General features: G+C 36.7%; 1 protein-coding gene across 1 annotated transcript in view; it reads right to left on the bottom strand.

Annotated features, from left to right (window-relative positions):
- The window catches only part of MCU (mitochondrial calcium uniporter), a 214206-nt gene that overhangs the window by 42755 nt on the left and 157178 nt on the right, over nucleotides 1-14273 (bottom strand). The window contains exon 2 of the mRNA XM_007963100.3: nucleotides 6874-6943. Within this exon, the coding sequence (XP_007961291.1) occupies nucleotides 6874-6943 (70 nt within the window). The remainder of the gene's footprint in view (nucleotides 1-6873; nucleotides 6944-14273) is intronic.

The raw sequence follows: 14273 nt of genomic DNA on the forward strand, positions 1-14273 counted from the left end.
AAAATTCCACCTCAAAAAAAAAAAAATTTTTTTTCTGGTAGTTATTTTGGCAAAGAAATTTAACAGTCTGTCAGAGATGCTGGTAGCCATTAATATTAACAGCCTTTGTAATTTCCACAAGAGACCTGGATATTAGGAATTTTTCTTTAATTGTGTCAACATGCATGTTAACAGACAAAAACTAGAAACTAACTGCTTTGAGCAGTATCAGTTTTTTCACCAAGCTGCATTCTGGAGGAAAATGAGTTAGTTTCCAATTCCCTCAAAATTCACTTCAAAATATTGGAAAAAATGATGACAATCCTGAAGTGGATGGCATCACCTGAAATCTGACATAAATTTTCTTCTGCTCCAAGCGAAGTAGTTCACTGTCAGCACATAAAGCTTAAAGGTCTTTCCAATTTCATGTGGCTTCTTTTCTTGGTAATATAAAAGTCAATCTTGAAGAATCCTTCAAGGAAAGAGTTCTGTGATGAAACAAGTGCATCCACATTTTGGTAAAGTTTCAAACTGTAATTACTACTTACAAAAAAAAAAATCTGAACTGTTGGATATGTTTTTAAAATAAAAAAAATAAGGTGCTTCTGTTTTCACAACTTTGTATTTAAGCTGGTGAGAACTCTGCCACATTAAAATACTTAAGCTCTGTGTGCCCTATAATTTTTGGTGATTAAGTAGCTTCAACGCTTCATTTCTTTTTTGTTGTCAAGTCTTTTTAAAGCTTGAATGAAAGATATATAGTGGTGGGGTATAGTGGTTGGGTATGTATGTGCCCTCAATACAATAATGACACAGAATTTCCAACTGTGTACAACAGTTACTAACATGGGTTGACAAAAAGTCATTAATAACATCTGTCCCCTTTCTCTCAAAACTATTTGAAAAACTAACAAGAAAAACTCTAGACTATATAAAGAACTCTTACAACTCAATAATAAGAAGATAAATAGTCAAATGTTTTCAAAAGGTCCTTTGAATAGACACTTTACTAAATAAAATATCTGAATGGTTAATAAGCACATGAAAAGATGTTCAATATCATTAATTATCAGTGAAATCCAAATTAAAACCACAGTGAGGTAATATTGTACATCCATTAGAGTGTCTATAATCAAGATTGACTGTACCAAGGTTGGGGAGGATGTAGGGAGACTGTCACACCGATGAACTGCTGGTGGGAATGCAAAATGGTACAGTCACTTTGGAAAACAGTTTGCAGTTTCTCAAAAAATTAAGCATACACCTACAGTAGAACCCAACCATTTCATTCATAAGTATCTATCCAAGAAGAATGAAAACATGTCCATACAAAGATTTATAGGCAAATGTTGGCAGCAGCATTATTTTTAATAGCTCAAAATGGAAAACAATTCTAATGTCCCTCATTTAGTGAATGAATAAACAAAATGTGATATTTCTACATACTGGAATACTACCCAGCAATAAAAATAAAGAACTACAAATACACACTACAACATGGATAAGCCTTGAAAGCATTGCGCTGTGTAAAAGAAGCTAGATGCAAAAGACTACATATTGTATGAGTCCATTTATATGACATTTTTGGAAAAGGTTTAACTACAGAGACAGAAAGCAAATTGGTGGTTACCTGGGGTTGAGGGTGTGAGTGAAGATTAGAACTGGGGAACTTTAAAAAAAAAATTTTTGCTACACTATCAACCGACAAACAAGCGAGCGGTTCGAAAATGGATTGTTGTGGCTGGGCACGGTGGCTCACGCCTGTAATCCCAGCACTTCGAGAGACTGAAGTGGGTGGATCACCTGAGGTCAGGAGTTCGAGACCAGCCTGGCCAACATGGCGAAACCCCTCTCTCCTAAAAATACAATGATCAGTCGGGCATGATGGTGCATGCTTGTAATCCCAGCTGCTAGGGAGGCTGAGGCACAAGAATCGTTTGAACCCTGGAGGGGGAGGTTATAGTGAGTCCAGACCGCACCACTGCACTCCAGCCTGGGTGATGGTGCGAGACTCCATCTCAAAAAAAAAAAAAAAAAAAAAAAAGATGGTTTGTTGTGACAGTTGTACAATGATGGGTAAATTTTATGGTATGTGAAATACAGCTCAATAAAGCTTCTTTAAAAAGCAACAGGACAGAAAACAAAAACAAAAAAAAGCTGGAGCATATATCTGGTTCCCAAAACCACTCGCAGACCTTAGGTTTAGAATTTATATATTATCTATTACTTGGGTTGACTAAACAGATGATTGTTTATTATTAAACAGGAATTTTCAGATACTTTCATTATTAAAATTATTTGCCCACAAACAATTTTTGTAGGGAAATCTTATATCTTTTGTTAAGTACAAGATAAACATAACTCTCTAGCAATTCTCTTTTTTTTTTTTTGTGAGACAAGGTCTGACTGTCGTTCAGGAGGGAGCGGTGCGGTAGTGGATCCTAGCTCACTGTCAACTTGGTTTCCCACCTCGTTGCAGCCTTGACCTCCTGGGCTCAAGCAATCCTCCCACCCCAGCCTCCCAAGTAGCTGAGACCACAGGCACATGCCACCACGCCCAGCTAATTTTTGTATTTTCTGGTAGAGATGAGGTCTATGTTGCCCAGGCTGGTCTTGAACTCCTGAACTCAAGAGATCCGATCCTCCCACCTTGGCCTCCCAAAGTGCTGGGATTACAGGCGTGAGCCACCATGCCAGGCCCTAGCAATTCTTAATATAAGGCAATTTGAGTAGGGTTACATTTCTGGATTTAAAAAAAAAAGCAGCTAGATAAGGCTATTTTTCTTGCTCTTTCTCTAGCTCACTTTTCACACTTTCCCAATAGCTAGAGTGAAGATAGGTCCTGGTCTACACTATTAAAAAGTATCAGGCAGCCGGATGTGGTGGCTCACGCCTATAATCCCAACACTTTGGTAGGCTGAGGCGGGTGGATCACAAGGTCAAGAGATCAAAACCATCCTGGCCAACACAGTGAAACCCCGTCTCCACTAAAAATACCAAAAAAAAAAAAAAAAAAAAAAAATAGCCAGGCGTGGTGGTGGGTGCCTATAATCCCAGCTACTCGGGAGGCTGAGGCAGGAGAATCACTTGAACCCGGGAGCTGAGACTGCACCACTGCACTCCAGCCTGGTGACAGAGCGAGACTCGGTCTCAAAAAAAAAAAAAGTATCAGGCATCTCCTTTCATTCTCAAAAGTGTTCTGAGTTGGATGATAAATTATACAAACTGTCTACAGCAGAATTATCCACATCATTGTAACTTCCACTAACATGAAGGGAAACCCCTGAAGGCTTTAAAGACTTCAAGTAAGTATAAACTATATAACCATAAAAATTTTACTATTAGTCATTTTACAGTTGAGGATCTGGGGCACAGAGAAATTAAAATAAGTCCAAGACCACGTGTTTTAGATTTGAGGTCTTTAACACTACCACAACCACTCCTTACAGAATAAGTACTATTTCTACATTTTTCTGTTGGAGGTGTTAACTATTACTATCTACATTTCATGGATGAGGAAACAGGCTTTGACTTATCACTTACCGGGGGTTATAAGGAGGTTAAGTGGTAGAACTGGGATATAAACCTAGGTCTGCTTGACTTCAAAGCTTGTACTCCTAACCTTTAAGCAGAATGCCTCTCATAAAAGGGAACGTGGATGTCAGTATGGGTATGTGTTTGCTCCACGGTTTGGTCTAGGGGAATCTGTATCACTATAACATTGTATGCAAAATTTCCTATGTTTATATAAATTCTTCTAGAGAAAGGGTCTAGAGCTTTCAATAGATCCTCATAAGTATTTACGATACCAAAAAGAAAAAAAATCTAGAACCTGTTAGATTGCTGTTAGAGAGGTAAGCATTTAAGATAATCTACATATTTTATTATCAGTTGTTACCATCATAACCAGATTTGTCAACTAACATAATTAATAATTACTGAAAAGCAGTATATATAGGTATATTTACTAAGTATATAAATACCATAATTACAGGATATGATATTTTAGACCTTGCACTTCTAAAAACTGAGGGTGAAGCCCTCATTTAATACTGAAGATGACCAGCAGTCACAACAAAGAGCAGGGAGTGATGGTAGAAATTTCTGTTGCTGGTGACCAAACTCTACTTACTGGAGTAGCTGTGGATTAAGCAGTTTTCTCACAAGCTATACTGACCTAAGGTAAAATTAACTTAGAAGTACAAAATTAGGCCGGGCGCGGTGGCTCACGCCTGTAATCCCAGCACTTTGGGAGGCCGAGGTGGGTGGATCACGAGGTCAGGAGATCGAGACCATCCTGGCTAACACGGTGAAACCACGTCTCTACTAAAAATGTAAAAAATTAGCCGGGCATGGTGGTGGGCACCTGTAGTCCCAGCTACTTGGGAGGCTGAGGCAGGAGAATGGCGTGAACCTGGGAGGCGGAGCTTGCAGTGAGTCGAGATTGTGCCACTGCACTCCAGCCTGGGTGACTGAGTGAGACTCTGTCTCAAAAAAAAAAAAAAAAGTACAAAATTAGAAAGATGTACAATAAGGACATCAAGCTACATTAAATCAAATAATTTTGTGCTTTTATTTCTTGATAAGTAATATGAATTAGTTTTCTTAAGAAGGATAAATAGTGTTGGTTGGAATTTGGGGAGACATTCTTTTTTTTTTTAAGTTGGTATCCTTTTAGTTTTTGTAAAAATAATATTGCCTTCAAACCCTCATACTGGCAACCTATTAGCATTTATGTCCTCTGATAACATTTGACCAGATACCCCAGTATAACTGTACCATTGTTAAATTACTGAAATATCTCCATATGGACAGAATATAGGTATATATAACACAGCCTATATGTAGGTATATATAACAGGATAATAGTAATGGCAATAAGTAGCAAAATTAATATCAATTCCAATATGAATTTATTAGTTCAAGTTAATTGCCACTAAATATCATAACTGCCAATAGGACTTGACCTTCCTGCTGTAGTGTAACATGCGACTTGGTTGATATTCTTTATGAATATGTACTGATATATGTGGATATTGAATATATGATAATTTTAAACAATATCATAAAGACTAGAAATTTTTGAATGAAATAGTTCAGCAAAAGCTGAGTGGATTCAGCAATATAAACCTTTTCTTTTCTTTTCTTTTTTTTACAGTGAGAGAAATTCTTTTTATTCAAACTATCTAATGATGGCACCCTGCAGTGGTAATGGAGTAAGTCAGAACCTGGGAGTGGTGCTGGCATAGATGTGGACAGTCACCATTTGGCTATTTAATGGACCAAGCAGTGTCAGGAGGAAGAGAGATACCCACCCACTGCATTGAAGGAGCTTAAGGAGGGAAAGGAATAGGTAGCATAGCCAGGTGGCATTATGGTCCTCTGGCTCGTGGCCATGTAGAAAGTACTGCTATCTGGGTACATACTGACTCTTGACTGGCGGCAACACAGCTACCTTTCTGGCTACAACACAGTGCTAAGTACTGTTTTTTAATTTATACATTAATTGGTACTAATTTATTAGTTTTTTTGTCTTTAAGAGACTGGAAACAGAGAGCCAGCTAATATTTTCCTTATTTTGATTTTGGTCTATTTTCCCCTTTTTAACCTTTCCATATTACAAACAAGTAATCACAATGGATTTTTCTTCCAAATTTAGAAGATCTGGCAAATATGAGCACACTGTCTATAAATTCACGTAACAGCTTTGGGAGGTGATCTGATAACACTGAAAAAAATTATACTGACTAAATGTTGGGGATTCTAGTGTTTTCATGATTCATTTTCTGGGCTTCTTTAGTTTTAGGCACCCTTGTAAATTTGCAGGATGCTCTTTCAGCGGTTGTTGTGCTTATGAATAAATGTTTCTAAGGTTGAAATCAGAGCTCTATCAAACTCAACTTTACACAGAGGAAACATATCTAACAGTCAACCCCTAAACTAAGCAACCTAAACTGTAAATGCACAATACTGGGTAAGAGAAATGGCAGTAAGAGTTGTAAACACATCTCCCTCCACTACCATAAAAACAACAAAGGTTTGGATCCTGTCACCAGTTTATAGCATCATAGACCTTTAAAAAGGATTGCATGTGGTCTGCAAGCATCTGTTTATCCCTTCCCACATCAAAGAAGAGTATTGTAGTCCTATACCTAAGTAGGGAAAAAGACAAGCAAGAGTAGGAGGTCTCAGACTTTGAGTTCCTTCTGTCTAGGCTCTGATACAACAAGAGGCTGGAGTGTTTGATCATCATTATCCATAATGTGAAGACCCAATGGTTGGAAAACACAAAAGATGGTGCTTCCGTGATCTTCAAATTAACCACATCCCTAGTTTTAACAGATAAATGAGGCTGGGCACAGTGGCTCACGCCTATAATCCCAGCACTTTGGGAGGCTGAGGTGGATGGATCACGTGAGGCCAGGTGTTCGAGACCAGTCTGGCCAACATGGTGAAACCCTATCTCTACAAAAAATACAAAAATTAGTTGGGCATGGTGGTTCTCGCCTGTTTCCAGCTGCTCAGGAGGCTGAGGCAGGAGAATTGCTTGAACCCAGGAAGCGGAGGCTGCACTGAGCTGAGATCGCACCACTGCACTCCACCTGGGCAACAGACCAAGGCTCCATCTCAAAAATAAAAAATAAAAGATATATGATCATTTAATAACCTACGAAGTCTTAATGGATCTTAGTGTTTCTTCTTGGTTTCTTCTCTAAACTCATTAGATCCTCATCCAAATTTTATTTTCCTTCTCCTCCTTTCCCTCTCTAACCCCTAAGCCCACCTTAAGTGAAAGAGTATGGTTTATAAATTTTTGTGTCAGATAGAGAATAGGAAACATTAAGCTAAGAGGGAAATAATATAGACATAAAAGGTGGATTTGCTGAAACTCACCATCAGAGGGCACAACAGTACTGCAATAAACAACTCCCAAATTCTGCCAGGAAGAGATCCTTTGGTGTACCTAGACAACATAAAAGATACATCTACTGTCAGAATGGAACAACAAACATATACTTATGTGTGTGTATATAATAAATATATAAATATGATTACTTAAGTAATATGTATGCTTTGTAGAAAACTTTAAAAATACAGATAAAAGAAAATAAAAGTCTTTCAAACTCTTATCATCCTAAAATAATAGTGGTGAACATTTTGGTGTTTTCAAGATTTATGCAAACACATTTACATATACAAACACAAGTATACATGTTACATTAAACAAAATTAGAATTATACAAATCATGTTTTATGTACTTTAAAAACACTTAATATTGATTCTAGGTACTATCAGGCCTCAAGTAAACTTTCTGGCTTTTTCTTCCTCTGGTTACCTTTCAGACCTGCATCTCCTTCCTATCTCTTACCAGGTATAAGAGTTATTAAGTAGCTGTATCAACAATTTACTATTATGGAGTAGGTGTCTGGTCTTTATGTTCACTCTCCTTTTTAAAAAACTTGGAGAGGCAACCTCACTACTTGAGTCCTTAATCATGACCGCTTCAAAGTGTTAGAAAAAATCACTCCCACTCACATCCACCTCTACTACTTCCTTGAAGAGCAATGTCACTGTGGATGTGGATCTGGAACTCAGGTTCTCATAACTAAACCATGTTTCAGAATGAATACTGAATACATTTCTCACTTGACAAATACTTTACTCCTTTGTATCTTTTACTTTCCCAGCCCCAAAAAGTATCAAAGGAAGAGGAAGGGCAGGCATTAACTGAATAAAATCCAATATACCTGCTTCAGGCCTGACATATTCCATTCCATCAGCACAAAGAAAAACCATTTAGCATCTACTAAGCTGTATTAAGGTGTGCATTGTCACAGAGTCCTAAATGATTTTTCTTTGTGCTGATGCACTTCATATGACTATCATTAATTTCCATCTCGTTTCAACTTAAGAGAGCATGCAAAAATGTGAGACTGACATTTATAAAAAATTTAAATAAATAATTTAAAAATTACTTGAGACTTGGCTTACAGCTAGTTTAGTTTTAAATCTTTGATTCATTAGGAATTACTTCTAGTCAAAGTAAGTCGAAATCTAATTTCCCTCTAATGACAACATAGCTGTCCCATACAATGAATAATACATCTTTTCCTTTTTTATTTGAAATGTTATGTTTATAATTTTCCAGATAATTACATTAATTTGGATCTATTTCTGAACTTCTATTCTGCCCATGCTCTAGTAGCCACATTGTTTTAACATTCTAGTCTTATATTTCAGTGTCTGGTAGGGCTAGTTTTCCCTTATTACTTTTCTTTAAGAAATCTCCCAGTTATTCTTATTTGTTTCTCCATATGAACTTTAGAGTCAGTTTATCTAGACGCACACACACAGGCACAGCTATTGGTTTCAAAAAAACAGTATTGTGCAGTGGTTAAAAGCACAGAATCTGAAATAATCTTGCCTGAGTTCATTCTGTAGTTCAGTAACTTTAACTGCAACTCTTGGGCAAGTTATTAACTTCTTTGTGCCTTGGTTTCTTCACTGAAAAATGGGCAAAAAGTGATACTAACATCACCCATGTAAAGTAGTTGTGAGGACTAAATGAGTAATACATATAAAGTCCTTAGAACATGCCTGGCATAGAGTACATTCTCAATAAATACTAGCTATATCTTGTTGTGAGATATTAACTTCATGGGTTAAAAAAGGATTTTGATTTTTGCCAAAGAATCTTGTAAGTCTTTCCATTTAAGTCTCTGTTTGTATTTCTGAGAAGCACTTTAAAGTTGCTTTCAAGCAGATCTTGCAGGCTCTTTTTCCTCGTGTAATGGTTTTTGTACTAAGTCTTGTCCAATATTAGGAACATGATCCCTGCATGTTTGAGTTTGCATATGCCTATTACAGCTTTGCGTGTTCTTTAATTTTGTTATCCTTTCTGAGTTTCTTTGCTTTCATTTTCTTAGTAATCTGATCTGGGAATGTTTTAATAGGAGAATTAGGAGAATTAGAATCTGAGAATGTTTTAATAGGAGAATTACTTTAATTAATATAGCATACATATTTAAGATCTCATCAGTTATGAAATTGTATGCGATGCTTTCTAAAGTAAAAATACTTTACTAGTGACTGGGCATGGTATCTTGCGCCAGTAATCACAGCACTTTGGTAGGCTGAGTGAGAGGATTGCTTGAGCCCAGGAGTTAGAAGAGGTTGCAGTGATCTATGATTGTGCCATTGCACTCCAGCCTGGGCGACAGAGTGAGACCTCATTTCTTAAAAAACATTAAAATAAAATTACTCAATGATTTGTGCTTACTTTGTTTATGTACATATTCCTTCTGATAATAAAAAAGGTTTACTTTTTTGTTCTAGTAGCTACTTCAGAGTAAAAGTCTGAAGTCTTTTAATGGCCTCTGAAAGTTCAATATTCTCTGATATCCCATTTTCTCTGACTTCATCGCTTACCACTCTCCCTCCTATATTACTGTGCTTTACCCCTTTACACTCTTCCCTGTTTCTTGAGCCCAGCTACGTTTTTGCTTCAGGGCCTTTGTAATAGCAACTACCTTTGCTTAGAATACTGTTTCTCTAGATAACTATCTGGCTCAGTTCCTTCAAATATTTGTTCAAATTTCATTGTCTGACTAAGGTCTACTCACCCACTTCAAAAAAAGCAATCTCATCAATGGGTACTCCTAATCCTTTTATGCTGTATTTCTCCCCATACATTTAACACCTCTTAACAAATTACTTATTATTTTTATTTTGTCTGTCTCCTCCAACCCATGAAGCAAAAATTTTCATCTGTTTTGGTCACTGACAGTGCTTGGCAAATAACAAGTCCTCATCGAATATATGTTAAGCAAAAAAACAAAAATAAAAACAAAAATCCTATATTTTATAGTTTTTTTATAACTATAGTTTTACATAAAATATACTGTAACATATAAAAATCCTATCTCTATTATCAGCAATGATTAATACAGCTATGTTTCTTTTTTCTTTCCCTCTACCACTCGGTTTAGTTTATTAGATTATTTCTCTTAGTGTTTACCTTTCGCTCTAACCTACGTATCTATGTATCAACTATAGACTCCCCTCCACCCCAATCTGAAGATTTTACTAGATTTATTGATTACAAATGACATCTTTTGACAGGCTGTTATAAAACATGACAACATCATTTATTTCCTCATCGACTTTCATTACTGCACTGTCAAAGTTTTAACGATTCATATTCTGCTCTGTAAATCTAATTTCCACATTTGTTTTAGTCTTAATGCTATAGATCAATGGACTCTATGTTCACTGCCAATACTCTAGCTGTAGTTTCTCCTTTCATTTCTTGGTTGGCTGCACTTCTTCCTGTAGAAGTAGGACTCATAAAAGCTAAATTTCCTGTAGCTTGGCATGTTAATTTCTAAATTAATCTTTCCTTGAGGATTTGGAAGGGAAAGTATCAGTGTTGAATGCTGCTTTGGAGAAGTCTGAGGTCAGCAGCTTCCTTTGGAGAACTGTGCTTGGCTGGCTTTGTTGGGGATCTGCAACCATAGGTATCATTCCTCAGGGTTTCCCCACATACCTCTATTTGACCTTCACTGGATCTGACAACCTTCCTTTAAATAATAAGTGTTTTGGAATTGCAGAGATCTCCCTAGTTGTGCTGAAGATGGGGCTTGTATTTTTGTCTTATTCTCCTTCCTATTCCAAGATGTGAGAAGAGAAGAGAGAAACTGCTGCCTTTACTGGGCCATTATTTGTTTATGTAGTAACTTTTAAATACTCACATCTTCAAACACATACAGTAGGAAGCACAGTGTGAAGAAATCTCATGAACCCATCATCTGCTTCTATATTTATCAACATTTTATCAAATTCAGTTCATCTATATCCACCTAGTTTTTTCCCTTCAGTGTATCTTAGAAGGAAATCCCAACCATCATATCACTTCAATATACATACACTGGGCCGTTTTAAAACAGAAATCCTCTGTCCTCTATGACTTCATAAATTATCCTTAACAATAATAAAAGATGTTTTTGTGGGGCAGAGAACCACATCATTACATGGTTGGTTATGAGTAATATTTGTTAGATGATATAGAACATGGGTTGGCAGGCTGGCTGCCAGTTTTTGTAAATACATTTTATTAGAACATAACAAAACTCATTCATTTACTTACTCTCTATACCCCACTCAACTACTTTCACATCACAACAGCAAAATTGAGTGGTTGATATACAGCTCCAAGAGTTGGGTAGCTGCAACAGAGACCACATGGCCCATAAAGTATCAAATATTTACCATCTGGCCCTTTAAGAAAATGTTTGCTGATCCTTGCTTATAGAACAGTTTCTGTAGTTTTGGGATAATTCACTTTCTCAAAGTCCTTCCCACCTACTTCTATAATGACACTGCCAATTATAAATTACCACATATTAAGTATTTACAAACACACATATAAGTCCTTTTTTTCCTTTAAACCTTCCAGAAGTTTAGAGTCTAATAAAGATAACAAAACCAAAAATTATTTTGCTCTTGCCTTTTTTCCTTGAAATATGGCAACAACAAACAAAAATCAAAAAAAACCAAGGAAGCAATTATAAGAGCTCAAGATCAAAGAACCATCGCTATTCTAAACTCTTCCATAACTCCCCTAAATTGAAAATATTTCGTGGTTTAAATTTTGTATTTTTAACATGTCACAAGAAAATAGTAAGTTTTTAAAAGTTTTTTTCCTTTACTGTTTAGGTTTTTTTTTCCTCCCCCTTTACTTTCCTTGGAAGCTTTTAATAAATATTTGACTGATGCTGAAAGTTTGAAAAATATATCAAAAAGTTAAAAAAGAAAGAAAAGTCAGCAAAAACAATCAGGCAAATGGTATGTAATATTTACATATTTAAATTTCACAGGCAGATACCAAGATTAAAATAGTCAATTAAGTTAAATCTTGGCAGATACAAAGATTAAACTTCAGTAAAGTTAATTATTTAGAAAGTATTTCAAAAATTATCAGAGAAAGGGAAAATCTCCAGGAATTTTTTTTTTTTCTTAGTGTCTCTCTCTGTTGCCCAGGCTGGAGTATAGTGGCGCGATCTTGGCTCGCTGCAATCTCTGCCTTCTGGGTTCAAGCGATTCTCCTGCCTCAGCCTCCCGAGTAGCTGGGACTACAGGCGAGCACCAACCATGCCCGGCTAATTTTTGTATTTTTTAGTAGAGACAGGATTTCACCATGTTGGCCAGGCTGGTCTCGAACTCCTGAACTCAAGTGATCTGCACATCTTGGCCTCCCAAAGTGCTGGGATCACAGGCATTAGCCAAGGCGCCCAGCCTCCCTAGAAATATTGGTGCCAAATGAATAAGGTGATTTGGTGCCCCCATAGTTCCTTGAAAAGAAACGGCAAGTTTATTCTTTTGGTACCAGTCCATATCTTTAATAAGTAACTTGAGAACTTTAAGGAAAATCAGGGACTTGAAACTAAAAGAAAGTATAACGTCTGCCGTAGTATTATAATCATTTACCTTTGATCTTAATCCCTAGTGTTATCAATTTAGAGTCAGGCTACAAAACACTGTAACTTTATTTCTCCAAAACATAAGATTTAAGCCAATCGATCATTCAAAAGTCAGGAAACAACAGGTGCTGGAGAGGATGTGGAGAAATAGGAACACTTTTACACTGTTGGTGGGATTGTAAACTAGTTCAACCATTATGGAAAACAGTATGGCGATTCCTCAAGGATCTAGAACTAGATGTACCATATGACCCAGCCATCCCATTACTGGGTATATACCCAAAGGATTATAAATTATGCTGCTATAAGGACACATGCACATGTATGTTTATTGCAGCACTATTCACAATAGCAAAGACTTGGAATCAACCCAAATATCCATCAGTGACAGATTGGATTAAGAAAATGTGGCACATATACACCATGGAATACTATGCAGCCATAAAAAAGGATGAGTTTGTGTCCTTTGTAGGGACATGGATGCAGCTGGAAACCATCATTCTTAGCAAACTATCACAAGAACAGAAAACCAAACACCGCATGTTCTCACTCGTAGGTGGGAACTGAACAATGAGATCACTTGGACTCGGGAAGGGGAACATCACACACCGGGGCCTATCATGGGGAGGGGGGAGGGGGGAGGGATTGCATTGGGAGTTATACCTGATGTAAATGACGAGTTGATGGGTGCAGCACACCAACATGGCACAAGTATACATATGTAGCAAACCTGCACGTTGTGCACATGTACCCTACAACTTGAAGTTTAATAATAATAAATAAATTTAAAAAAAAAAAAAAAAAAAGATTTAAGCCAATAAAAATTAAACTTTAGAATGATAAAAAAGATATTTTATGCCCTCAGAAAAGTATTAAATTCAAGTCAAAATTTACTTTTAAATTCCTTACTGTGATCATAAATTATTCAACTATACTTAATTCATCTTTCATAGTTCAAAAGAGCAAACTCAGCAGTATACTCCTTCCAGAAACTTGGGAGGATTGTCAAATCTAAATAACCTGTCAATAGCCCCCAAATATTCACAGTCAAATAGACATCAGGCTAAAGGAAGGGGAATGGTGAGGGGGAAGAAGGGAGGGAGGTGCAGGGAGGGAGGGAGAGAGAGGGAGGAAAAAAAAAAGAAAGAGAGGGAAAGTTATTTTCTTACTAACCTAGTTCCCTTTAAGAAAATCTTGGGATCTAATTTCATTAAGAAACAAACACCTACCAACTACATCAAACTAAACTACATTAACTGCATCAAACCGCTTTAGATGGAATAACTGTATCTATGTATTTGTCCATGGCTAAAATCTTATTATAAATAGCCTCACTCTGCCTCAAGTTTGGATATGTCCACTTGTATCTCCCTGTTACATTTCCCTTAGCACAACATGGAATGCTTATAAAATGAACCCCTTTCAATAATGTTCCAAAAATTTTGTTTCTAAGACCAGAGTACCCATATTTCAGCAACTCTGCCAAACCTGTCTCCAAAATTCAGTGCTTGTACGGATACTCCAATTAGCAGCATAAACTATTTCAGTTGGTCTAAAGCAAGACACACCTATAACAGCTTACACAGGTTGGGATCAGTCTTTTTCCATATCCCTGATACAGCAAAGTTGTTGAAACATCATATCAGCAACATTTACTACTTCTAATCTACCGATATACTAAATACGGACTGTGGCTTTAACCTGGAGATTGGATAGTGGGGGAAAACACTGGAGTGGGAAGACTTCGGCCCACTTCCACAACTCACTATCTTGAATTTCCACTTCTAAGTCTCTGTTTCTTCATCTGTTAAATT

Source organism: Chlorocebus sabaeus, chromosome 9 (assembly GCF_047675955.1).
Source record: "Chlorocebus sabaeus isolate Y175 chromosome 9, mChlSab1.0.hap1, whole genome shotgun sequence".
NCBI lineage: Eukaryota > Metazoa > Chordata > Mammalia > Primates > Cercopithecidae > Chlorocebus > Chlorocebus sabaeus.